The sequence below is a fragment of the Aptenodytes forsteri genome, unplaced genomic scaffold (assembly GCF_000699145.1).
Source record: "Aptenodytes forsteri isolate BGI_AS27 unplaced genomic scaffold, ASM69914v1 Scaffold32, whole genome shotgun sequence".
In the NCBI taxonomy this organism is placed as follows: domain Eukaryota; kingdom Metazoa; phylum Chordata; class Aves; order Sphenisciformes; family Spheniscidae; genus Aptenodytes; species Aptenodytes forsteri.
Genome location: NW_008795138.1, coordinates 198,676 through 223,607, shown reverse-complemented (window position 1 = coordinate 223,607; position 24,932 = coordinate 198,676). Strand labels below are relative to the sequence as shown.

General features: G+C 38.0%; 2 protein-coding genes across 2 annotated transcripts in view; one reads left to right on the top strand and one right to left on the bottom strand.

Moving 5' to 3' along the window:
• TGDS (TDP-glucose 4,6-dehydratase) overlaps window positions 1–330 on the bottom strand; it is a 15,921-nt gene extending 15,591 nt beyond the window's left edge. Inside the window, exon 1 of the mRNA XM_019471853.1 lies at window positions 215–330. Within this exon, the coding sequence (XP_019327398.1) occupies window positions 215–330 (116 nt within the window). The remainder of the gene's footprint in view (window positions 1–214) is intronic.
• A 37-nt stretch (window positions 331–367) lies between these two features.
• GPR180 (G protein-coupled receptor 180) lies at window positions 368–24,932 on the top strand. The gene is made up of 9 exons (XM_009278472.1): window positions 368–433; window positions 2,287–2,470; window positions 5,718–5,912; window positions 9,597–9,777; window positions 9,981–10,030; window positions 13,607–13,764; window positions 20,224–20,415; window positions 20,773–20,850; window positions 22,541–24,932. The coding sequence occupies exons 1-9, from the start codon at window positions 368–370 to the stop codon at window positions 22,697–22,699; spliced, it is 1,263 nt and encodes a 420-aa protein (XP_009276747.1). The 3' UTR covers window positions 22,700–24,932.

Genomic DNA, 24,932 nt, shown 5'->3' with positions numbered 1-24,932 from the left:
CAGCGGGGTGAGCCCGGCAGCCCGCCCTCCGCCGGGACGTGCAATAGGTCTGATCCGCTCTGCGGGCGGTGAGGAGTCTGGGGCGGCGCCGGAGGGGTGATGGGAAGCTCGGCCAGAAGCGGGACCCCGCTGGAGCCAGGCGGGGCTGCACCAAGTCGGTGGAAACGGGAGCTGGTAGCAGCCCGTGGCGCTGCATGAACAGCGTCGCTGTTACCGAAGGGTGGAAAAGCGCCGTGGTGGGTACTCGGCGCTGTGCTTCCCCTCGCGCCCCGCCGCCTGACGTGGCGGGCGTATCTGGGAGAGCGGAGGCGTTTTAACTTGGACATGCATCTCTCCTTCCCCCCTGGAACTCCACCCAGTGAGAACGATGCTTAACGTTGCCCGTGTCTGTTTCACATCACTGGGTGTTTTTAGCGCCGCCGTGCATCAGAATGTAAATTCTCACCTGATCATTCCCACTGGCTTTTCTTTCCCGTGTTATTAACTCCTTGTCAGTAGTAATTCCTGTTAGTAAAGAGGCCTAGCGATGGGCTAGAATCCTGGTAGAATGGCCACTGCAGAAATACGGGTTGGAAATTACTCTCCTTGCTATAGAAGTTTTACTTTGCAAAAAGAAGTACATGCAAGCATGGTGAGAGCCATATACAACGAGGCTGTCAGCGTGCTTTTCCTATACGCTCAGCATTTCGGTAGCTTAGACTATTTTCTTTCTCAGCTTCATGGCAGAAGAGTTCTGCGGAATGCTTCGAAAGACAACCATGAAGATAATACTTACACAGGCTTCCTCCCAGACTGGAGGAGTAGTGTCAGAGGAAAACAAAAATGTTTGCAAGAAAAAAATCTAATCGGTTGAAGGGAAATGTGACATAAGCCAAGAGTTGGAATGTGACCTTCCAGCGCTGAATGAGAGACGATAGATAGGGTGGGGATAGCTTGTGGAGTGACTTGAAAGCAGATAATTATCGCTGTCCTAGAAGATAATTGTAGAAGCGCTGTAAATAGATCTAAAGAAAAAAAGTGCACTCCTTAAATCTGAGAAAAGAATGTTAAGATTCAAGATGAGTGGTTTAGGTGTTCAGATATAATTTATTGTACAAGTCGATGTTGCGTATTTCCATAGAAATATTCCTCTTTCTGCATGAATATGCACAACTATGTATATTTTGGGTCCTAGTGAAGCCATATGGGCTTTTTTTAGAATCTTCTGTTAATCTTTCAAAGTCTTTTATTAGCAACTTAGGTAAACTGTAGTCCATATAACATTTTACAGATCCCAGGAGATCACCTTTTTTGAGGTTTTATTGCAGGACCGCTGTCTTGCAGCTGGCTCTGAACAGGCAAACCTTCCTGGCAAAGCCTTATTTGAAGCTGGTAGTAGTCTATTGACTCACAGCCAGCTGGTGCCTAGGTTAGGTGGGAAAGAAGATTGCTCTGACACTTTAAAAAACATACAAAGCTTGCTTAAATTTGAATGAGTTTCTGCTCTTGAAGTACTGATTGATTTTTCTTCTCCATTAAGTCCTATCTTTTAATTTAGGATACTGTTACATTAAAGAAGTCTGTGGCAATATATAATGAAAGAATTTATCAAAATAAGTTTGAGGATTGTAGAATTACCCAGACAAGATAAATTGTGTCAAATGAGCTGGTTCTAAAATGCCTAAAATATTTCTCTGTGTCAAGATGCAGCCTATAGGTAGACTGACACATTAGAGAACACTTTTGAAGTTTGATTTTCTTTGTATCAATTTGACATCTGTTATCTATAATTAAGTATTTTAGCTTTAATCAGTCCATAACATGAAGGTCCATTTACATAAGTTCTTCTGGTATTAGACTCAAGAGCTACCCTATGGTGCTCATAATCATGCTACAAAGGTCAAAAAATACTAGACTTTGAACCAGTTATTGAGACTGATCGAGGCAGTGTCTTTAGCTGAACTTGAGAAAATAAAATTTGGGATGGGAGGAAGGAAAAAAAAAAAAAAGGTCTGGAAGTCTGTTAAAAAAAAAAAAAAGAGGAGGGGAGGGAAGGCTGTTTGTAGTAGAGAAGTTTAATGACATTTGGGTTATGGTGAAGGTTTGTTTAAGTACCATCACAGAGAATGGTGCATGCAGTGCTGTGTTAATGAGATGTATAGAAATTGTTTCTGAAAGAGCGTAAAGACTTCTATGAGAAGTAGTGGTAAAAGTTTAAGAAATAAAGTGAAGCTTTGGTGCTGCTATTTATAAAAAAATCTATGCCACACTAGCTTTCTGTTTGTAACTGACATCAAGGCAGAGTAGTTGACTTTATTTTTTAAATATCAAGGTGACCATGCTGTTCTGTGTGTCAGAATCAAGAACGTAGCAGTAGCTGTGACAAAAACAGCTAGAATTCACCTGTTTCAAGCACAGGAATGGCAGAAGCTGCAGAACAGTATCCAAGATCACAGCTGTACAGAGAAGTTCTCTAAAGCTCAGCTGACAAGTGAGTTGCTACTTTTTTGTCCTTACGAATTAAGTTATCTGTGTATTTAGAATATTTATTTGCATGAATTTGGACTTTGCATCAACTTAAGTAAAAGCAGGACTTCGGCCTTCTGTAATTAAAAATTATTGCTTTATTTGTATCACTTCAGAAGACTTTGTTTGCAAGTTATGATTTAGTATACTGCTGGAAAATGAACAATCTTTGACAAATGACTTCAATGCAAACAGCCAAACTTTATGACCAGTTCTAGTCTCATGCTCTCACTTGTACACAACTCAGAAAGGGTACACGTTTGGCAGAAGTTTTCATTTACTCATTCAGTACAGAGATTTTCTTTAACTCCACTTAGAGTAAAAGTCTTTCTTTTTTTTAATTTCAAACTTTTCCATAAAAAAGATTATGTTGAGTGTTTGAAAGAATTTACAAAGAATACCACTGTAGTATGAAACAGAAGAACTTGAGAATCTAAGTGTTTGGGACAGTCAAATGTACGGTTTGAACTCTGACATTTATTGCAGTGGAATGAAAAAATTAGAGGCAAACTGATGGAGCCTGTTGCAGTTGCCTCTAAACCTCCGAAGTGAATGCTTGTAAGGTGGGGAGTGTGTAGCCCAAGTACACAGTAAAAGGGTAATTTTGTACCTGAAAACCTTTTTTCTCTGTTGGTTGGTTTGTTTGTTTGTTTTCCCTTTCACAACCTCATAATCATTAGCTTCCCCCCCACGGCCCTGTCTGTCAGGTCATCTGCGAAAATTAATCTGGGTTATGCTGCCTTACTTTATAACTTGCCTGCATTATCATTTAATGTTCTTTCACCCTTTAATTTTGTAATTTGGTATTCATCACTGAATCTCCCATTTAAATGTTTTTAATATTTGAGCAGATAATTATACCAGTACAGAATATACAGCTTACCTTGTTGTCTTTTGTTTCTGGAGGAAAATTTCTCATTTGTCAGGAGGCTCCTGTTCTCCAATTCCATGGAAATGGCATTTTTCAAAGACGAGAAAACAAAAATAAAAGGATATTTTCATTTTCATGATAGCACAAAACTGTCACACTTTGTTGTACAAAACATGTTAGAAAATTTTTAATACAGTATCAAAGATGAGCTAATTAGGATCAAGCTTAACTTGAGTATCCATCTAAATTTAAAAGAACAGTAAAACATTGAAACATTCAATTATGTAACTGGAAGACAAACATACTGAAATAATCATTTTTGCACCATTTATTGATAGTAATATTACAATACCTACTTAAAGCATAAATTTTCCTTTAAGAAATTAAATTAATATTAGAAACTTCATTCAAATATATCTTCAGTGAATACAGCTTCTTTTTGAAATACATTTCCTCTGCGCAGCCAGAATCCCTAGAGTAACAAACTGATCTCCTGGAACATTGTCATAACGAAATCTTACACAGATGTCACTTCTAAGGATGTAGTTCTACACTTGTTCTGAGCTGAACATGAAGTGCTGCTGATACGACTAGCAGTTGGTCCAGCACTCCTGTCTGTCCCAGCAATGTACTCGCTGTTTTCTGCTGGGTTTAGGAATCATATGATCACAGGGTGAGTTGGATCTGTTTGCTGATCTTAGGCAAAATCAATTACATTTTTATTTTATCTTACTTCATTTTCTGTGAGTTAGCTTGCAGATTTGATGGAAAACTGATTAAACATGCTCTGTGTGATCCTTAGTCGTGATGCAAATAACTCTGTGTCAGAACTCAGCTGAGAGTACAGATGGAGAGTAAAGCCACCCGTCAGCTGCAGTTTGCCTTTCGTTTGGATTAAGCGCCATATGAAAACCTAAAACTGTGTTTTTAAAAATCTCGATTTTTTTGAAGGGAGCTGTTTCACTTTGTATATTTGATTGATAAGATATGTAGCTCCAGAGTGGAATGCATACTTACCATTAGCTACACAAGACAGATTGCCTGTGTTAGAACACTCTTTTTTTTCTGGTTCATGTGTTGTCTGAATTTGTACTTCGTGACAATTGCTGCAGAGACACATCATACGTTTCTTCCTGCATCCTAATGTTGATCAGTTCATGCCTTCAGAGAACGGAAAATAACTTCTTGAAGTTGAAACAAGTTTATTTACATTACATAAATGTTTTTCACAGGTAGGCTTCAAGATAGAAATTAGTTCTAAATTTTATCTACAGAATATTTAGGGATAACGAGTTTGCTAAGGGTTATTTTGTATGTATGTTTGCACCTTTTTCATATAGAAAAGACTTTTCATAAAAAACAGAAATAGGTTGTTTTGTAGAATTTTAATGAAATTTTTCTTTCTTCATCCTTAGCCATTGTCATCTTAAACCATTACGGTGAATTAATCTGCAGTCCACTCGTTATACTGTTATTTCTTCTACAGAGGTGACTTTCATTTATGGTTGAGCTGATTAGCACTCAAGTTCAGTAATCAGTGTAACAGTATTTACTATCCTTATAGTTTCACCCAAACATACAGAGCCACAGATTTCATTTTCAGCAAGTGTTTATTTTGGAGAGATTGTGCATACATTAATAGTTGCTTTAAGGAAAAATAGTGGTAAGATCAATGAGCAGATGAAACTTCAGTCTCTCACATAGTTGGTTTTAAATGTAAACTGATTTGAAATACACCATTTTATTAGACAGTGGTCTCCGCCATTAGCTGTCAATTGAAATTCAGTTTATTACGGTTTGGGGAAGATGCTGTAAAATATGCTAAGTTGCACCTTGAAAGCATGCACGCTATTGTTTATTAATCTCGCATGTGGCTGTTCCTGTTCAGTGCTCTAAATGTCTTTGAAAATAGAGTAGAATAAATGTCACAAAGCTATTTTCCATACTGCAGAAGTATCCGTTGGCTAATACAAAATAGCTAGTCCCATCAATACGGTACTAGAGGATGGAAGTGTGCCAAGCATAGGAGACGCAGTTTGCAATTGCTGGCTTCTGGCAGAAGGGAGCCCTCCCAGCGAACCCAAAAGCTGAGAGGTGGAATCCGGTACATATCCTCACCAACCTGTGCCTGCACCTATTTGAAGCAAAAGGCGAGGATGGAAGTCTGGACTCTGGTGTGGTAGCTAGCTTTCAAAACAAAGACTGTTTTGTACTGCATGTAGTTTATAACTGGTATGTGATGTTGTGGATTTAAATTTTATCTTTAGTCAGAGATGAGTTTTCTAAAAACAAACTAATCGAGTATTTACTCCTTTGTTTGTTTGTTTGTTTTCTTCCAAAGTGACTGTGAACCACACAGAGCAAAATCTGACAGTGTCCCAGATTCCTTATCCGGAAACATGGTATGTGTTTTATGTAGACAAGTTTACCTGCGAGGAGAATTATTCTGAATCCGAGGATATTCAGTTTGAAATGGTCTTACTAAACCCAGATGCAGAAGGGAATCCATTAGATCACTTTAGCGCAGGGGAATCTGGTAAGATTTTTTTTCTTAAAATTAGATTTGTAAGTTAAGGATCTGATCACCCAAACAAATCAGTACTTACTATGCTTGGAAAAGTGTGGCACTCGGGAATGGATAGCAGAGTCTCTTACATTTCAGATTCTACTTTCTCACAGAGAGTAAACTTTAATTCATTTTCCGGCATTACAGAAAAATCCTTCCTTTTCTCTAGACTGACTTTCCAAAACTTGCCTAACTGGAAGCATAGATGCACAAGGAAAGATAGTGTTGACGTCTTTGCTAATAGGTATTTTTCCCCTGTTGAAATCGTAAGCTTCCACTTGAATGTGAATTTAATCCCTGATTTTAATGAATTTGCTTATTTAATTCATGAAATTCCTTAGCTGTGTAAAACTTGATTCTGTGCAACACGAGTACATGCACGATATAACATTTCGCCGATACAGTTTCAGTTCAATGTTTAGGTCTTTCTAAGTATCTTAGTCACAGGCCACAGATTAGATGAGATATTTGTCAGTCCCGATTCTATTTTATTTAAGAAATGCAATTTTAAATCTTTAAGCCTGCAAAGAAGAACTTCTAGAAGTGACTCAAGACAGCAGCTGAAGAAATGCCTACGTAAAATTGTATGCTTTGGACAATCCAAACCAACCTAATGTATGCTGCACCAGTGGAGGTTTAGATTGGATATTAGGAAAAATTTCTTCACCAAAAGGGTTGTCAAGCACTGGAACAGGCTGCCCAGGGAAGTGGTTGAGTCCCCATCCCTGGAGGTATTTAAAAGATGTGTAGATGCGGTGCTTAGGGACATGGTTTAGTGGTGGACTTGGCGGTGCTAGGTTAACGGTTGGACTTGATGATCTTAAAGGTCTTTTCCAACCTAAATGATGCTATGGTTCTGTGCTTCAGTGCAGCGCTTGGCTTCACTGCTCTGGGAGGCCTCATCAACATGTCACTAACCTAGGTCTGTTGTAAGGGAAGAGCCCAATAGGCTTAGTCTGCCTTCATATACAGCTTTAACCTACGTACCCAGAATAAGCCTAATTGCTATGCAAAGAATCGTGTGCCCTGCTGTCATGCTTGGTCTCAAGAGGATATAGAGGGAACAAAGGCAGCTCCCTTTTTGAAGGGAAGAGAATATTCGCTGAAACATTTAGCAGAATCTGTAAGAAAGTAGCACTGTTAATCATCCATTTTTCAAGGCTTCTAAGTTGACCTACCTGTCTCTTTAACTCCTTAATTGTGCTACAAACTTAGTTGGCAGTTTTTGTTTCATGAATTTTGTATCCAGAAGTGAATTCTAGGTTAATTTACTTATTCTCAAAAAGCAGTAGTAGCGTTCTTTTGCTAAATCAATGGGCAAAGCAGCTATAAGATATTATGTGGCCCTTAAAAGTGGTGTACAGACCTCCTAGAGAGGCACCTCAGCTCTATATTAATTTTGTAGGAAGACTTTGAGGACTTGGAAGCAGAACTCTGAACAGCTTGCATGCTAAGCAAGGAGGTGTATAAATCTGTTGGATGCACGTATTTAGATCCAACAAATAGGAAACAGGATGAGCTTTACATGCCGTGTCTTCCACGGTTGCAGAGGAACACCTCTGTTTATTTAGAACTTTCAAAGAACTGACGAGGATTTCTTCTCTCTCTCTCTTTCCTTTTTTTTTTTTTAAATGCATCTTTGGGGAATAATTTTTGTCCTTTTTCCATAGAGATGTGCAGCATAGAACATTAGGGCATCAAAGAAAAGATCCAGCTTCATTTCTTGGTTCTTTCACTTGGGCAGCTAAAAACTACATAGTTCCAGATGGTTCTAGTTAGGTCACCCTTCACTTCAGTTACTAAAGTTGTGGCCTGACACAGGGAAACTCAAAATTAAATGGGCTATAAGGAGAGTATAGGAAAGAACTTGAGACTGTAACCTTGTGATTAAGATTGTTTGCCTTGAGAGAGGAGCAGGCCTGGCTTCTGATCCCTAGCAAGTAATCTTTTACCATTTTATATGATACGTTCTGTTACGGAAGACATGGTACCAGTGGAATGTAGGATTTCGAAGGGCAGCTGACCAGGTAGACAGCATTTTGAAGATCTTTCTAGTTAGGTATTTCAAATTAAGGTACATACGTGTTATTTTCTCTGTCAACTCTAGGTTACTTGAAAGTCAAAAAACTTAAAAAAGGTTGAAAATTACCCTTCTGGGTTTTTTTATAGTTGTATTTCAGTTCAACTTTCTCTTAAATCCTTTTGGTCTCAAGCCAATCATCTCCAATCTGTCTTTGGTTGGAAGGAGCTTTCTATCCTAAATGTTTTAGTGTTTATTAAAAGCTAGTTGATTTTCCTAAAGAGTTTTCCATGTGTACCCACTCATCATGGTGAGAAATAATTTATCTACAGAATCCTTGCCAACTTCAGTGGGTATCTTTTGAAGCCAAAAGATAAAGAGTGAAAGGAAGAATAAGAGATTTGATCTAAAACGCATATTTTTGTCAGTCATAAATCATGCTTTTGTGTAGGTATACAAGAGAAGCAGAGCGGCCCTGAATTTTTTGTTTCATGAGTCTTTATTACCTTATGCTCTTTTTCTCCTATTTCACTGTAGGTATGTCCAAGCTGATTAATTTTAGCCATAGAAGTTATAGTACTAGCAACTATTCAGAACTCATCCAGTTCTAATGTTTTTCAACTTAGATATTTAAATGTGTATAATTGCTCTGTTTCTAATCTCTGAGTGGAGCTGGTTGAAGTGTTTAGCAGAATTGTTTTGCTGCTGGAGGGAAAACATTGTTCAGAATCTGATTCTGTGGGCACCACTTGGTTTCAAGGAAGGCTGGAGAAGAAAAACATACGTTTTCTGTGAGAAATTTCTGTTTACCCATTTTTTGCTTATAGCTCACTGGCTTTGACCCTTTGGGAGCTCATATGGTGGGTTCCAAAGCTCCCAGACAATAGAAACAGTTTTCCAGGATCCAGGTCTTCAGGGAAGCATTTTACGAGACTACTGCCAGACTGAAAATTAGAGGAGTTCTGTTTTGTAAATAATACCAAAAACTTTGGGCATTTTTTCAGATTGGTGTAAAAAAAATCCACTCTATGAACTTATTATTGTTCTCTGTGCTATTTTTCTTTCCATTTTTCTTTATCTAAAAGTTTTCTGTCTTGGTCAGCTGTGCTTCTTGGACTAACTACTTTACGTGGAGGAAGAGTGACACCCAGTGGTTAAATAGATTCAGCAGAAGTCTCTTCTGGGTTTCTCTCAGCTCAGATTGTGCCTTTAAAAATTGAAGCAAAAAAAAAAAAAGAGCTAAAAATGAGTCCTTTAATAAATATGTTTCTGACTGATCAAATGGGCTACGATTATTTTCTGTTTATCAAGAAACTGTATGCCACTTTATACTATTTCAGTAATTGCTACAAAGCTATTTGTATTTGAACAGAAACTCTCCTACACTCAGAAAAGGTATTGTTGAATAAAAAATACTTTGTCAGATCAAACAATAATCAGCTCTCTGAAAAAATTCACTGACTTTCTTGGATAAAATAGGCTCTGATTTACTAATTTTGTCTGTACTACCACTTTTGGGTGACAGTTACTAAGTATTTCCCAGTGATTATATAAAAAACATATTTTGTTTTAGTTATTTACTGCTAGTAGCAACGTTTCTTTATAAAAACTAAGCTGTATTTCTTTTTTCGCAGGATTACATGAATTCTTTTTCCTGCTTGTCCTAGCATACTTCATAACTGCTTGCATATACGCACAGTCCCTATGGCAAACAATTAAGAAGCGTGGACCTATGCATACTGTATTAAAGGTGTTGACAATTGCGTTACTGTTGCAGGCTGGTTCAGCTTTTGCCAACTACCTGCATTTCTCAAGGTATCTTTGCTTATCTTTGCTTTCAGTCTTAAGACTTGAAGAACATTCTGTTGTAAAGATCAGTACATAAGCTTTCCTGTGGTGACTGACAAAACATAGGACTGACTTTTTAGAACTACATCATTGCCTAAATGTACTTTTAAGGGAGAACACACATTTAAGACTCACTCACTTAAAAATACCATCTTTTATTCTTTTATCAGTTATTCTAGAGATGGAATAGGAGCACCTTTTATGGGAAGTCTGGCAGAATGTGAGTATGCTTGTCTACTGTTTCTTACATATTCCTACACGTTAATCTGTATAATACATTAGTGAATGCTGTTGCTGGACTGTATTATCTTGGACCATACCACTGGATCTTTAATATAAAATAATAAAAGTTGCTCTTCTGAAAAACAGGTTTTCTTCTGGATGTTTACAATAACAGTACTTAAAGTTACACAATTGTGATCTTGTTTAGGATTTTTTTAAAAGCTTTTCTTGTCTGAAGATTCCATCCCACAAACACTTAAATACATGCCTATCACATGAGTAAATGTTTCAATATGTTGAAGGTTTTGCGGAGTTTGCATGATCTAAAGTAACGAAGCTTTTTAGGAAACAATCATATTTTATGGAGTGTGTCATTTCACTAGCAAATTTAACATTGATTATAATGAAAAATTAAGTGTTTTACAGCACAAGAGATAGGATTAGAGTGATGCAAAAAAATGCTTATGTAAAGTTTTCATGTTAACAAAGCATTTTTCTCCACTCTGTATAGATATCCTGAGTTCTCATTGGAACTGAATTCCTATAACAACCCTTCCCAAAATGCACTAATTTACTCCTGCTGGATTCTTCAGGGTTAAACATCGTTGGGTAGTTCACATTTGAAGCATTGGGGGGTTCTTTCTAAGCAAATACATTGCCTTTTGATTGACTTGAAGCACCCCAAGAAGGTAGTACTGTGGTAGTGAGATAGCATTGGAGAGTAACAGCCTATATAGAAAAATATTTCCCTTCCTGGAGTTCATTTAGAAGCTTGCAGTTGGAATTAACAGCCTCTTGATGGCACTTGGCACCACAGTAATTGCCTCTTTCTTGTTTTAACCATTTGAGTTGGCAGCTCCTTGCAGCCTCTCCAGCAACTGTATTATTAAACTTCCCCTCTCATCTCCTGAAATTAAATTAAACAGAGAATATGGAGGTAGTCATAACTCCTCCACAGTGAGAAACCCAGTGTTAACTGCACAGACAGAACTTCAGAGCTGCATGTTAGATTTTCTGTGTATGTGTTACAGTGAAGAGACCACTTTTATTTGCTTAAAGCAAAGGTTATTAAGAATAAAATAATATTTTTTGAATCAATAGCTGAATTTCTTAAATTCAGCTGAGAGTTTTCCTTTCCTGCTGTTTTTAAGATTCGTGGTTCCCAAAAGAGTAAAAGAGCAGAAGTAATAGAAATGTGGAAAGCTTCAGTGTCAATTACAATTCTGAAAAATGGCTGATAGCAAGTAGAATAGTTTGAAGATGGAAGGTGCTACCACTTTTCCTGTATCAGAACAGAAATCCAGTTAAAAGTAAATGGTAAAATTTCTGTTGACTTCAATGGGGCCAGATTTTCTTTCTAGAAGCCTGTTCAGATACTATCGCAAGCAATTACTCTTTTCCTACCATCCTTTAGTCTTTACCATGTATAAAGAACTGACCCTCAGTCTAATTTATCACCTAAGTTAATCGCATAAATCACACAAATAATGCTGGCACTCAAAAGCATCACAAAAAGTGATCTTTTAACTTTTGATAAGATAGAAATGTGAAAAGTCAAGGAATATTACTATGCCTGTTGAACAGCCAAAAAAGATGAATTGTGATGAAGTCAGACAAATGTGGTATCAGCTCAGTAGCATGTGACTTTACACTGACCCTGGATATCTTGGGATTGTTGTAATTTTAGAAATTTCTCCCAACCTTCTTACTTTCTGGCAAGGTGTAGAAGATGTCAAAGATTAAAGCCGGTACTGAATTTTTGTCTTACACCATTTTGTCTGGGAATCCACTTGAGTTGTTGCCGCACTGAAGCAGAGCAGTATGTATATCCAAGATGTGACTGAGAGATGATGTCTGGCTATAACTTATAGGGCAAGTTATCTTAAGGAGTGACAGAAAATAAAATGCTCTCTAGAACATCCAGATTTGTTCAGTCATTTCTCTAGCTTGGATTTGTGACACTGGTTTGGCATGCCTTGAGTTCACGTAACACTTTTTTCTAGCGAGTACTATGTCTCCATAGCTAGCATTGTAAAATAATTCCAAGATCATTTTGACCAAAATCAGTGCCAGTTCATTTTATTAAAGAATGAGCAAGTTTGTATTTACTAAAAGCTCTTGACATTTCTTAAACAGCAAAGGTGTCAGAGTACATTAAGAAGCATTTAAGCATATAAACTGTGAGAATACCAAATACATCCCAGGAGTAACATGTTGAAGTCTGGTTTATATCCATATTTTCCTAGTATTGCTGAGTGTCAGTGAAATACTGTAGCTGATCTTCATTTGACACGCTTCCCTTGTGTGCATATTAATCTCTGTACAGTGGCAACATTTTTTGCGCCAATATTTTTAGTAAATGTGGAAGTACATGTATCTTTTATAACAGAGTCCAGCTGTACAAAAATAGAAGTTTACTTTTGTGACATAGAAATATTTTTCTCGTACCTGATAGTGTAAGTGAAAAGTACAAATAAGGAACAAATTTAATGGAACTAAAATACTAATCAAGTTAAAAAGAAAGCATTTCTCTGTGTAGTGCCCAATCTCTAGTTTCCGAACCAAATTTGCAATTTAGGTAATATAAGAATCAATTTTTCTTGTATATCTCTGCTATGCCAGTACAATGAACCAGTTTACTCTCAAGTCCAAACACCAACTTAAAAATTGTTCAATAAGTTTCAGTCAAAAACTTACCAGGTCTAAAGCTAACAATCACCCAGAAAGAAATCTTCAGTTCTTTCTATTGTCAGTAGTACTTCAGCAAGGCTAACAAGTAAAGGCTTTAATACATTCTAGCTTGAAGTTTTCTTTATTCAGATACAGCTTCAAACACAGGTTTGAGACGCTGATTAAGAATGTAACTTTATGGAGTATGTGTTAATTGTTCCCAAACAGAGCAAAAAAAATGGACATAGCAAAATGAGGCAAAGGTAGTTTGCATTTAATAAAATGAAATACAGGCAAGTTGTTGCTCCAAATGAAGTTTGTGTTAGGGTTATTCATTATATTTTCCCCTTTACGTACCTGAGAGTGGAATTTGTCCTAAATATTTGTGCTTTCTGTTGCAAGCTACTGCATCCTTAAGACAAAGTGCAATTAATTTAAAGTACAATGCAACTATCTGATTTCTGAACAAAAGTTTTTCAGAGCAAAGAAAGGAGTTCATTTCATCATGTTTCATATTTGCAGTGTGATTAACATACATATGATTTTAGTTCTTTAGCATTTATAAGCCTATTTATGCAGATGGACTCCTGAGCCCAGACTTCTTTGACACAAGAGTGGGATTTGGAAGGATGTGGCGCTGTGCCCGTGTTGTTGCAGAACTTCAGCATAACTAGAGGAAAGCTGATAGTGATCTGTTTGGGCACTAGAAACTACTCAAAATATCCACGTTTTGTAGCAAAGCAACCTTCAGCTTTGATGAAATTATCATCAAAATTATGACTAAAGGTGGTACAGAGGCATAAATGTCCATCCTTCATTTGTGGGTATATAGAACATTTCTCTTTGCTTTAGAAAAAAACTTTATTTTTGTTGTGACTATTTATTTTTCTTTTGTTTTCAATAGTGTGTGACATAGTCTCACAGATACAAATGCTGTATTTATTGTTGAGTCTGTGTATGGGTTGGACGATAGGCAGAATGAAGAAGTCTCACGGCAGACCTCTTCAGTGGGATTCCACTCCAACATCTACTGGCATTGCTGTAGTAGTTGTTGTTACACAGGTTTGTATTTTATATTCATTCTTATACTGAAATATACAGCTGCTGTTAAGTATGACAGAACCGTGAACCAACTAATCTCAATATTTTATGAGGGAGGGAGTATCAAGACTGGAAAAAACCCCCACAGCATAATGTGCACCCAGTATGTCTAATAGGTAACAACACCTTCTCTTTACTTTAGCAATTTAAGGTGTAGCTCCACAGTATGTTTTTGTTCAGCACTAAAAGCACTTAAGAAGTTCCCACAGTTTTCCAAACTCCTGGTTGTGCCAATTGTTCGTAGCATTATACTGTAAACCAGATCAGTGGAAAGCTCTAGATTGAAAAAAAAAAAAAAAAAAAATTGCTATAGTCTCCATTTAAATAGTTTAAATTAGCCTGGAATCTATAGATTTCTCTATTCTTTTGCTGTGTGGTGTAGTTTAGCTTGTGTAGGAATCCCGAACCCCAAAACCCCCCTCTAGTTTGAAAAAAAAAAAAAAAAAAAATTGATTTCAGCACAGTCATTTTACTGATCTGATCTATAACGTGGTCCTGTAAATAGTTGTAATCAGTACAACTGGGGGGTTGTGAACTACATTGGTGGGGGGTAACAACTAGCAGCATGAGAGGAAAGACGAGAAAAGCTGCTGTGAGAAATTCTTTCTGTCACCAAAACAAAATGGAAATCCTCGGTGTCCTCCTCTTAGAACCACTCAAATAGGATGTCTAATGGTCTTTTCAATCAATATAAGGGAATTCTTGAAAGGTTCATGTGCAGGATTGGTCATGCAAATACATGAATGCTCTGACACATAATTTCATTCAAATATTTTCCATTAGTATAAATTAGAAAGTCAAGTAAACCAGTAACTTAAAAGTAAATTGTAATTGAGATCATCCAACCCTGGTGGTGCCTTTTGTAAACAAATTTTTTTGAATCACAGCATAAAGACAAGAGAATCTGAAAGCCATTGAGAAAGAGAAGAGGAGGGAGAAACTGGAGACAGTAATGAGGAAGAGATTATACTGAAGATTTTGTGCCATTTGAGTAGTATCTGTAATTAGTCCTGCTTCCAAACTAAATAAGCGGGCTGCTAAAACATAAAGAGTAGCTGGGAGCTGACATTTCTTGCTAATTAAGAATATAAGCCAAAGGCTATTAAGGTCAATGGGACTGTTGAAATTTAAAGATAGGTTCATTCCACCTTACTTTGACACCCATCTAGCACCAGAAATTCTACATGCTGGTAGTAAAGAAGACTTCCAAAGTATTTAATTTTATTCATGCCTCTCCACTTGTACATACATATGGGTATGTTAGTACTCTGTAACTTGAGACTGGAAAGTTTTTTGTTGTTCTTTCCTTTTTACGGTACATAGAAAGGACACTCAGTATCATCAGCTTGATCTTTTTTTGGTTGTTAGTTGTGGTAAAAATTGGGGCAGGTGTCATACATATTATGCTGCTTCCCCCAGTACTGGTCCATTACACATTTGTGTTGGCTCTTTGAGCACCACTGGAGGATTGACACAAAGTTGGCTATCTTACTTTTCACCACGAAGGCACAGCTCTACCACATCCCTCCGCCGGGTACCGTTCTTGGGTCCATTGTTGGGAGTCTCAGGTTTGGCACGAGTCTTGTAGAAACAGAATACGGATATCAGAGTATGTCATTGCCTGGCTGGTTTTGCACCCCCCATCTCAGTGTTTGCTGTCTCCAGCAAAAGTTCCCTGACACCAAGAGTATCCTTGCCCCTTCTGGAGAGGATGTTTTCCATCTCATGGTTCAGTACACACAAAATATACCTTCTGCCAGATTTCTTCTCCTTAATATAGAATGTGGCTGTTGAGCTCAGGGGAGCAGGATCCAGACCGCATCGCCTCTATCAAAGGCAGTGAGCTCAAGACTTCATTCTCTGGATTAGTCTGTTGTTCTCTGGTCTGTCTAGATTGACGTGGGTGTTGGACCTGCTGTAACAGGGCAATCAATGAGCACTTTTAATGATTAAAAACCTAGAACAACCTCCTTTCTGTCCTGCTCTTTCCCAGAGATTCTTATGGGAGAGCCAGCTTCCTCCCATGCCGGAGGTTGGACGGACTGATGTGGATCATCAGAGATGTTCTGAGGACTTGCTGTGGAGGGTGCTGGAAACCCCATGCATTACCCTAATGCAGCAGATAGAGATTGAACCATGTTAGTTTTATTGACGTTCTACACTACCTGTCCTCATCTCGTCTTCACGGAAGTCAAGCAAGTGGACAGCCTGGGAAAACATGTTATTCTTCAATTTAACTGCAGTTTTGACTGGCAAACTATCTGATCCTGTTTGCCTGCTAGTAGTTCAAATTACTCAACAAATATTCAGGTTTTTTTCTCCTCTTTGTACTGATGCTATGGATTTTTTCTTTTTGTTCTTTCAGAAACACCAGCAATTTTCCAGGCTGTGTTTACAAGTTACCATCAGTGTAGGGTGGACACAGCCTCCTTAGTCAGCAAATCTCTTGTGGTCTTTGTGGCTGCAGAGAGGTAGCATGTCAAAGGAGGGACAAGCATGCCATTCAGCATCTCCCTTTGCCTTAACTTGTTCTTTATTTCAGCCTCAGAACAAAAGATTCCCAGGCCACTCTATTCATTAAAGATTCCACTCTCTGCTGCTGAGACACAAAGCTTGTTCAAACTTCATTGATGGCAGGCCTTTCCCATCACATAGACCTGAGCAGTTTCAGCTTTCAGGGCTGATAGGAGTGGAGGCAATGATTCTAGAAAGATAGCCGATCACTTTGAACCTGACCAAAATGACATAGAACCTTACTGCATTAGACGTCATGCTTCACAGGGGTTCTTAGGTACACCCCAAAGGTGTGCTCAGAATGATCTCTGCCTCTGACCTTAGATCTAAACCATTTTTTACTGTACTGGCATTGCATGACATCAGATACCCAAGTACTAGATACAATTAGAAGCAGCTAGTTAATCCACTTTGCCTTGCTGCCACTTTTCATTTCCCTTTTGCTTCCCCCTTCCCCTTGCCTCTCAGAGATGATCTGTCCCATGAGAACCTGCCTTTACTGGAGATTGATATGTTATCTTGGCTTGCCGTAAAGTCGATGTTGGCATAGCGAAGGGGAGGAGGGGTTCTACCACAATTGTTTCCTCATGACAAAAAAAGAAGAGTGTCTGGTTCTTCGTTGTATGGATGTGGAGGTTCAACTTGTATATCTGAAACATTAGGATGATGTCCGTGGCAAACATTCTTCTAGCATTTGAAGAAGGCGACCAGTACTGGACAGTGGTTGGTGTCCACTGTGAACCAAGATAGGTCAGAAGTATGTGCAGGTGAAGTCAGGCATTTTGAACAGTGTATTATGTAAACAAGGAGATGGTCATTCTCCTTGATGAAGAAGCAGTTGTGACTTTAATGTTGGACATAGCTAGTGCCAGTCAGCTCTTCAGCTACCTAGGTCATCTAGTTCTTTTGTCTACAGCCTAAGCAGAGTTGTTCTTCTGGATAAAAATTAGGATTTCCCCCCAATTTCTTCTCAGAGCTCTAACAGTTCTGCTCACTGCCAACAAAAAAATGCCTCTGGTATCCACTTCAGCAGGTTGGTGTCTGGGTGTTTTTTCAGCTTGTTCCTGATATTGCAGCTAAGTGACCTGATGTATGCCTTTCTGCGGTCAAGGTAAGGGACTTCAGGGCTTATTTAACTTAATTTCTCAGGCATGGCTAGCCAAAGAGGTTCTGACTTCAAGATCATGCTTGTCTATGAAAGCTCTTCCTTCATTGAGAACAGATTGCCTAATCCATTGTAACCTAGAAACAGTCCATAGCACAGATTTCTCTTTTACAGGATCCTGCTTTTCTCTGGTGAGTGAGAACAGTCCTAGCTCATAGTAAGAGCAATGACACATATTCACCCTGTCCAAGTTTCCAGTGTGTTGCACTGACGGTTCCATCTCCGCCTCTAATGCCTCTGCCTTCTGCTTGTTTTTGAATAATCTAATGAAACTGAAGGAAGCTGGACTTCTGTGATCTTACATTGCTGTCACTACACACAGTCTTTGATCAACGGACTCCTGGGCTGTTTACACAGTTTACACTCTTTAAAGGGCTAGTCCAGAGCATACCCTGCTGTCAGACACTATTTTTTCATGAGGATTTGAACTTTGTTCTAATGATTCCTTTACTCCAGCTCTTTGTCATCTTCTCATGAAAGTGGCTTCCTTCATTGCTGTTTGTATTGGTGTAGGTTAAGGAAAATTCAAACCCTCATGAGCTCTGTTCTCTAAGGTTAAGCTATCCCTGGGACCTACCTAAATTTTCTTCTTAAAGCAGTGTCACAGTTCCATCTCCATCAGCTTGTATTTCTTCCCCCCAGATGCATGCTTTTGTCAGGAAGATTCTATACATAGGTGGAGGGGTTTTTTAAATTTTCTCAGACAGTGTATGTCCAGTCCAGGGAAATTAAATACTTTGGTTATTTCCAAGTGTAAATGTCAAAAAGGAGGATGCTCTGTACAAGATTGCAGTCATTTTGTGACTGGTAGAACCCTTGTTTGTTGCCTGGGCACATTCTACCTGGACTGAAATAACTTCTGTGGTAGGAATTCATCAATTTCATGACAAAACTAGTGCTGTAGATGCAACTTTACCAAACACTGTCTTATTTCGGTCTTGCTCCTTGACAGAATTCTCAGTCAAGTAATTTGATCATTTGAAGACATTTGCTTGGAGTTACCCAGAAATGGAGTGTTATGGTGGGAACACTTGAAGCATGTTGGTCAGATTGTTTACTAGTAATCAGTGATGTTCAGGACTTGCATGCTTCATATCTGTCCCTCTCCCATCCTTCCATTTTCCATCCAGGTAGTTGAGGAGTGACTGAAATGACAGCAGTCACGCTTGCTATTATGGCCTAGGTAAGGGAGGGGAAAAGCAAGAGAGTACTCTCTAAGGATATTCTAAGAGAAAATGATCCTGTCTTGACTGATGAGACTCAAGGACAGCCACCTTTGGAAGGCACAGGTGGATTACACATTTAAAAAAAAAAAAGTTAATTTCAGTAACCTTTTTGTCTTTATGTAGTTAATGTAGTGAGAGAGCCTTTGAATGTGTTCAGAAGGGAATCTGACTAATTTAGATTTCTAAATTGAGGCATACAATGTCTGCTTCTGAAGGCCTTCAGAACTACCTCACTCATATAAATCAAATTTGCCTACCTTTCTTCAGAAAGCCTGCTTCATTAGACACCTGAAACCTAAGTGCAAGCTAGATGTGTACAGTAGGTGGACTGGATTCCAGTGTATATTCAAGTCTTAAAATGCCATTCAGCTGCTACATGATGCTGGGAGAGTCTAAACTTTATGGGTATTCTAATTTATAACGTTAACATTCCCAAAGTCTTAAAAAGGTATTCTTCGGCAAGACCCAATTTTTATGCAACAAGTAGGTGCCTGCCTTCTACCCAGCTAAGATTCAGAAACTAGGCACTTCTTAGTCTGTTTTTCCTTAAAGAATCCATCAATATTCTTTCTCACAGTGCTGCTACAAAATTGGATTCTGCAGCAAATGGATACAGTGCTGAGAGTTAAGGAGGATTACTGTCTTTCGTGTAGTTATCTGTTGGCTAGACCATTTGTCCAGATGTTGGAACGGCATTTGGAACCTGTGACGCTCCCTTTCCTAGACCCTAGGAGGTTTCTGAGCCAGTTGCTTGCAGAGTCAGGCTCGCTCGCAGTTTCTGACCTAGCTGATGTTGAATTCTTTTCTCCACAATGGCACAGCTTCAATAGAAGGGGTGGAGAGTGGCCCACCCAAGAACAGCCTATAGCCTGGCAGTTGGGGCACTCTCCAAGGAGGTGGGAGATGTGAGCTGGATATCCTTTAGGCAAAGAAGGGAATTGTGGGAGATCCAAGTTCAACCTGGGTGAATGCTTGAGCCTTTAGGCTATTGTATAAAAGGGGCAGCAGCACCACCCTCTTACTTCCCCATCTTTAAAAAGAAAAGTGAATCCTGTTAGGATTTTGAAAGAAAAGGCGTAGTCGCCTGCCTTTGAAACAAGCTTTACAGGTTGTGGATCCCAAGTGGAAGGAGACACCTCCCTGTAGCTCTGTGGAATCATTTCAGTGGGCTTCCTGCTGAGTAGGCTGACTGTTTAACTAGATGATTATTCTGGACCTTATGCTAAGGTGCCACATTCCTTATATCCAAATTAGAGGAAACTTTCAACTTGTCAAACTTTCTAAAAGTTACGGAATGCAAGAAGTGAGACTCTGTTTCTGCCAGTTCCACTTGGAGTAATAGGTAGTGCCAAAAAGCAGTTCAGGCTAGGCTTTTTTTGTGTAACATGGTGGTTTCCAACAAGCGGAGTGGAGCATGGCCAGTTGTGCGGATAATTTAATCTGTGATGGGAAGATTGAGGTTTAGCGTAACCTTGTTTATTCTAAATGTACTTTGCTGTCGTTGTTCCTTTCCAGAGCTTTTTATTAATTTGGGAGCAGTTTGAAGATACGAATCACCACAGCTACCATTCACACCATGGCTTAGCAAGTGGACTGCTTATTGGGCTCAGAGTTTGCCTAGCTTTGTCACTGGCTGCTGGTCTTTACCAGATCATCACAGTGGAGAGAAGCACGCTGAAAAGGGAGTTCTATATCACCTTTGCCAAAGTATGGGTTACATCAGGGAAACTAATCCCTTCTGCTGTAAATATAATTGTGGCATGCAGTTGACTGAAGCACTAAACTCTTTTCCTCCATAAGAAAGCTAATGTTTAAGTGTCTGATTTGATTAAATTGCACCCTGTCATCATACTCTCAGTAGTCATTTTAATTTGACAAGGAGTATAGAGCTTTTTTAAACAGAAATCCCACCTTTCATTGTGTGGTTTTCGTTCTGTTGATTGAAAATTAAACAATGGGTTCATAAAATAGACAGAAATGTAAATGCAGTTCCTCTAACTGTCATCTCTTTCTTCTAAACTGGCACGTAGTCATTTTATAACTTATACTCATCTTCTCTTTCAGGCCTGCATTCTCTGGTTTTTGTGCCACCCATGTCTTGCAACCATTTCTGTAATATTCAGAGAATATCAAAGAGAAAAGGTATGTACAGGCAAGATAAAAGAGATGGAATTTGAATAGTAGTTGTTCTTCATGTTCAGTGTTTGTTAGCAAACTCATGCTCTTAGGCTGTTAATCTTATGACCCCAAAGCAACTTGAAAAGTCTTAGTCACACAGCTCTCATTGATGCTAATGTGAGTCATATTTTACAAAGGCATACAGGGTTTGAATCATTTAAGGGTAATCATTCCTAGGTTAAGGGCGGGGGGGATTGTTAAGTCAAAGGAAAATGTGGAGGGGGTGTTTTGTTTTATTGTTTGCTTGTTTGTTTTTTAATTAAAAACACCTTGGGGATTCTTTTAACAAAGCTAGTAGAAAGATAAATGCGTGGATTTTTTTTGTTGTTTGCTTTTTAGTCTTCACCCTTTAAAAGTTTTATGTGGCTAAATAGGTCAGGGAACCTGTAGCTGAACTGTAGTCTTTAGATTAAGAAATCTGCCCAAATACGTAGTTTGGTTTGTAAGCTCTAAACAGTTAAAAACAAAGGTGGACTCACTGGGTTTCTCGGTTGCTTAAACATACTGGGAAGTAGAGAACTAGTGTGTGGAGCCTGCCATGTTCAGATGAATTGCACTACTATTCTCAGGTGGTTGACTACCTCATTCCAGGGTAGAGTTCACTTCTTTTCTTCATGGTTTATAACCATCTGTGCATTTTCGGAAACAGACCTTTTATTTGTGTAGAGGATATGTAAGGGAAAGAAAAAAGTTCCGCTAAAAATACATGGTAAATGAAATACCACGTTTGATTTCAAAAAAAAAAAAAAAAAAAATAATTCTAGGGAGAAAAAAGACTCCTCTAGAGCCACTAATGAAGAGATTTTTTGTTGTTGCTTGATGAAAACATCATCAGGGCAGGGGGACAATCTCTAGAGGTAGGATCAGTAAAGGAAATTTTTGCAATATTTTGAGATTTTTTAGCTTACTGAAGGGAGATTACAGTTGCTCTGCTCTTGCGTTTGGGCAAGTTTAACCATTGTGTGCAGCTGCAGTTCCTACATTATGTTAATTTAGCTGTGTTCTTTAAATTCTTTAAATGCATTCTTTAAATACACTTCAATATAATAAAGAAATGCGTGATCAATAAATACCATATTCGTTTAAGAAAAAACATCTCTTTTAAAAGACTCTCTTGTACATAAACTTAGACTTTTGCTTTCTCAGAAACAGTAGTTACCTTTATGCGTTTGATAAATACTGCCTTACACATCTGTTACAGATGAAGAGACTTGCACTGAAAAGAGGTCTGGCTAAGTGAGACTGATAAACCACTGTCCTCACAGCTCCATGATTGTGCTAGTGCACAGTGGTTTGGGGCTTTTTTTTTTAACCTGCTCTGTTTGTTGTAAGAATAGAATACCTAAACATCACCTCTGCTTGTGAAACTGCATGGGTGGTGAATTGCGAGTCTGAAATTCCCCAGAACAGAGACCGCCAGAAGGGTTATGTGACTTGCCCAGAGCTATCCACTGATTTAAAAACACCCAGGTGTGAGAGTCTGAATCCTGGACTTGAGATTCACGTGCAAATCTTTTGTAACTGCAGCAGTATTAAAAGGTTTAAAGTTAAACCTCAAGCACCGACACAGTATGCTGATAGAAATGTATTTTGGGTTGTTTGGTGTTGAGGTTTTTTCACTTACTTTTTCCTTTTCTCTCTTTTTTGTCTCTAGATTATTACCATAGGTGTTATCCTCTGTCAGTGCATCTCCATGGTTATCCTCTACAGACTTTTTCTATCTCACAGCCTATATTGGGAAGTATCTTCTCTGTCATCAGTGACATTGCCACTAACAGTATCCTCTGGACATAAAAATCGACATCACTTCTGAGACGTTTAGGAAGAATACATTATGTAATAAATGTGCAATAATGACCTAAATATACAGGTATTTTTGTCACAGGTGTGTGATACATTGGTTTCACTGGAAAACTGAGTGATAATATCAGAGCACTTCACAGACCTTTGGTCTGACAAGGTCCCTAGATTAATCTGCTAAAAGTATTGTGGAGTGGAAAGTCCAGAATTTGAATAATTTTATAAATATTGTTTATGTGTAGCATGTGGTGTTGAGCTGTATCACAGAAAAGTACAATGAATTTTTTCCTCCCCCCCCCCCAGCCACAAAAAATGTCCTTACTTTATATCAATACTAGGTTTGAAGGTCTTACAAAATGTAGTTCTTAAAACATCTACAAGCTCAAACAAGTCTGAAATAGGCCAGTTGTGAAATTGGTGTGATGCGTAACGATGAGTACAAGTTATTTTATTTTCATGCTTTAGAGAAAATGCATTTTATGTATAAGTATAAAAGAAGGGGAAACCAAAGAGGGAGAGTCCTCTAGAAAACACATCTAAAACATTCACAACTGACTGCGAGAAACTTTCCTTTATTATTGGTGTAAAAGAAAAGCCTTTTTTGCAACTAATGTTCATACTGGTTAAAATTTTAATGGGAATGAAAATAGGGTTTATATCTGCCTTTTTTTTGAAATAAATGTAACTAAAAATTTCATCCAGTAATGAAGATCTAAACAGCATTTGAGGCTTAGAAGACATAGCAACATAAAGGTAATTAAAACAGCAGGCTTGCATCTTTTAAAGAAAAAAAAAAAAGGCAAAATGGAATGGGTGATGTGGTACTAGAATTTTAATCCTGATATAATTCATTTCTGTTACATTGAGGATTCAATCATAATTAAGCCATATACACAGATTAAATTAACAGAAGCATTTCAAATAAATGTTGGTTTCAGTCATCAACTACCCATGAATTCCTGCCCAAGGATACTTAATCAGGATTAAATTTTCTATGAATAATTGAAAAACAAAATACTCACTGGATTTGTTATAATCCATGTTGGCACTGGGTTCTAAGTAGTTGCCATCTTCCATCCATTGTAATAAAGCCATAGTACTTTGTGATGCCCTAGCATTCAGAAAGCCAGTGTAAATATATACTTTATTGAAGTGCCTATTTATTGAGTATGATTAAATCATGCTGACATTTTTTTTTCCTTCATAATACGAACTTACCTATTGCCATTGTGACTGAAATCTTTCTTTTGGGATTTACTTTAGTATTTGTCAAATCTTAGACTTCTTTTCATGCATGTGCATTTCTTCACAACGGGGATTTTGTTTTCTAGTAAACGAATGTTTGTTTCTTCTTAACAGTGTGTGTTTAATTATGTCTCTATGAAAATGTGAAGGCACCAGGATTCTAGCTTTAAAATAGCCCTAACTTTTCCATTCACATTTGCCTCAGTTGCGAGCATAGTTGAAACGTAAGTCTATTCCATTTTAGTTTAGAGGCAAAACTAGACATTTACCTTTGACTAAGGCAAAATGGCAACATGACAAAGTTGCTCATTAAATCATCTCCTTTCTTATTGTTTGTAATTCAGATCAAGAATGGCAGGTTGAGGCTGGAAAAGATGAGATATTATGATTTCACACAATCTTCAGAATGATTAAAAGATTAATTATTACATTCCTCTGATAACCACACAAAAATATTATTGGTTAAAACTTCAGTCTTTATTTCCCTGCTTATCTCTGTACTTTTCATCTTCTCAAGAAAAAAGCATCCTGTTTTTGATAAGTCTCCAATAATGCAGCAGAAGAGTTAGATCTGTCCTCATGTATAAGACATGAAATTCACACATAAAATAGAATTTTCTGATAGACACAAGAACTACTTTACAGTTTATGATCTGTCATGATAAAAAGTTTTAATCTATGCGGAAAAAACTGTATGTGACTTTCAGAAGAGGCACTCTGTTTGTTTTATTCTCCAGAAGTATTTTCTTACTTCCTGTAGTCCCTCTGACTTCAATCTGTCGGTATTAAGGTAAATGGTATCTTAATTTCACCTTATAAATATACCCTACAACAATTCATAAAATGAATTCATAGTTAATCTGGGTGTAAATATGAAGCATAAGATGTTGTCTCTTAATCTTTTCCAGATTGCCCCATAAGTCAACAGGTAACATTATCCTCTCTTAGCTTGGCATCGAATCCGACGACTTGAAAATAAAATTTTAATTTTGCTATTCATG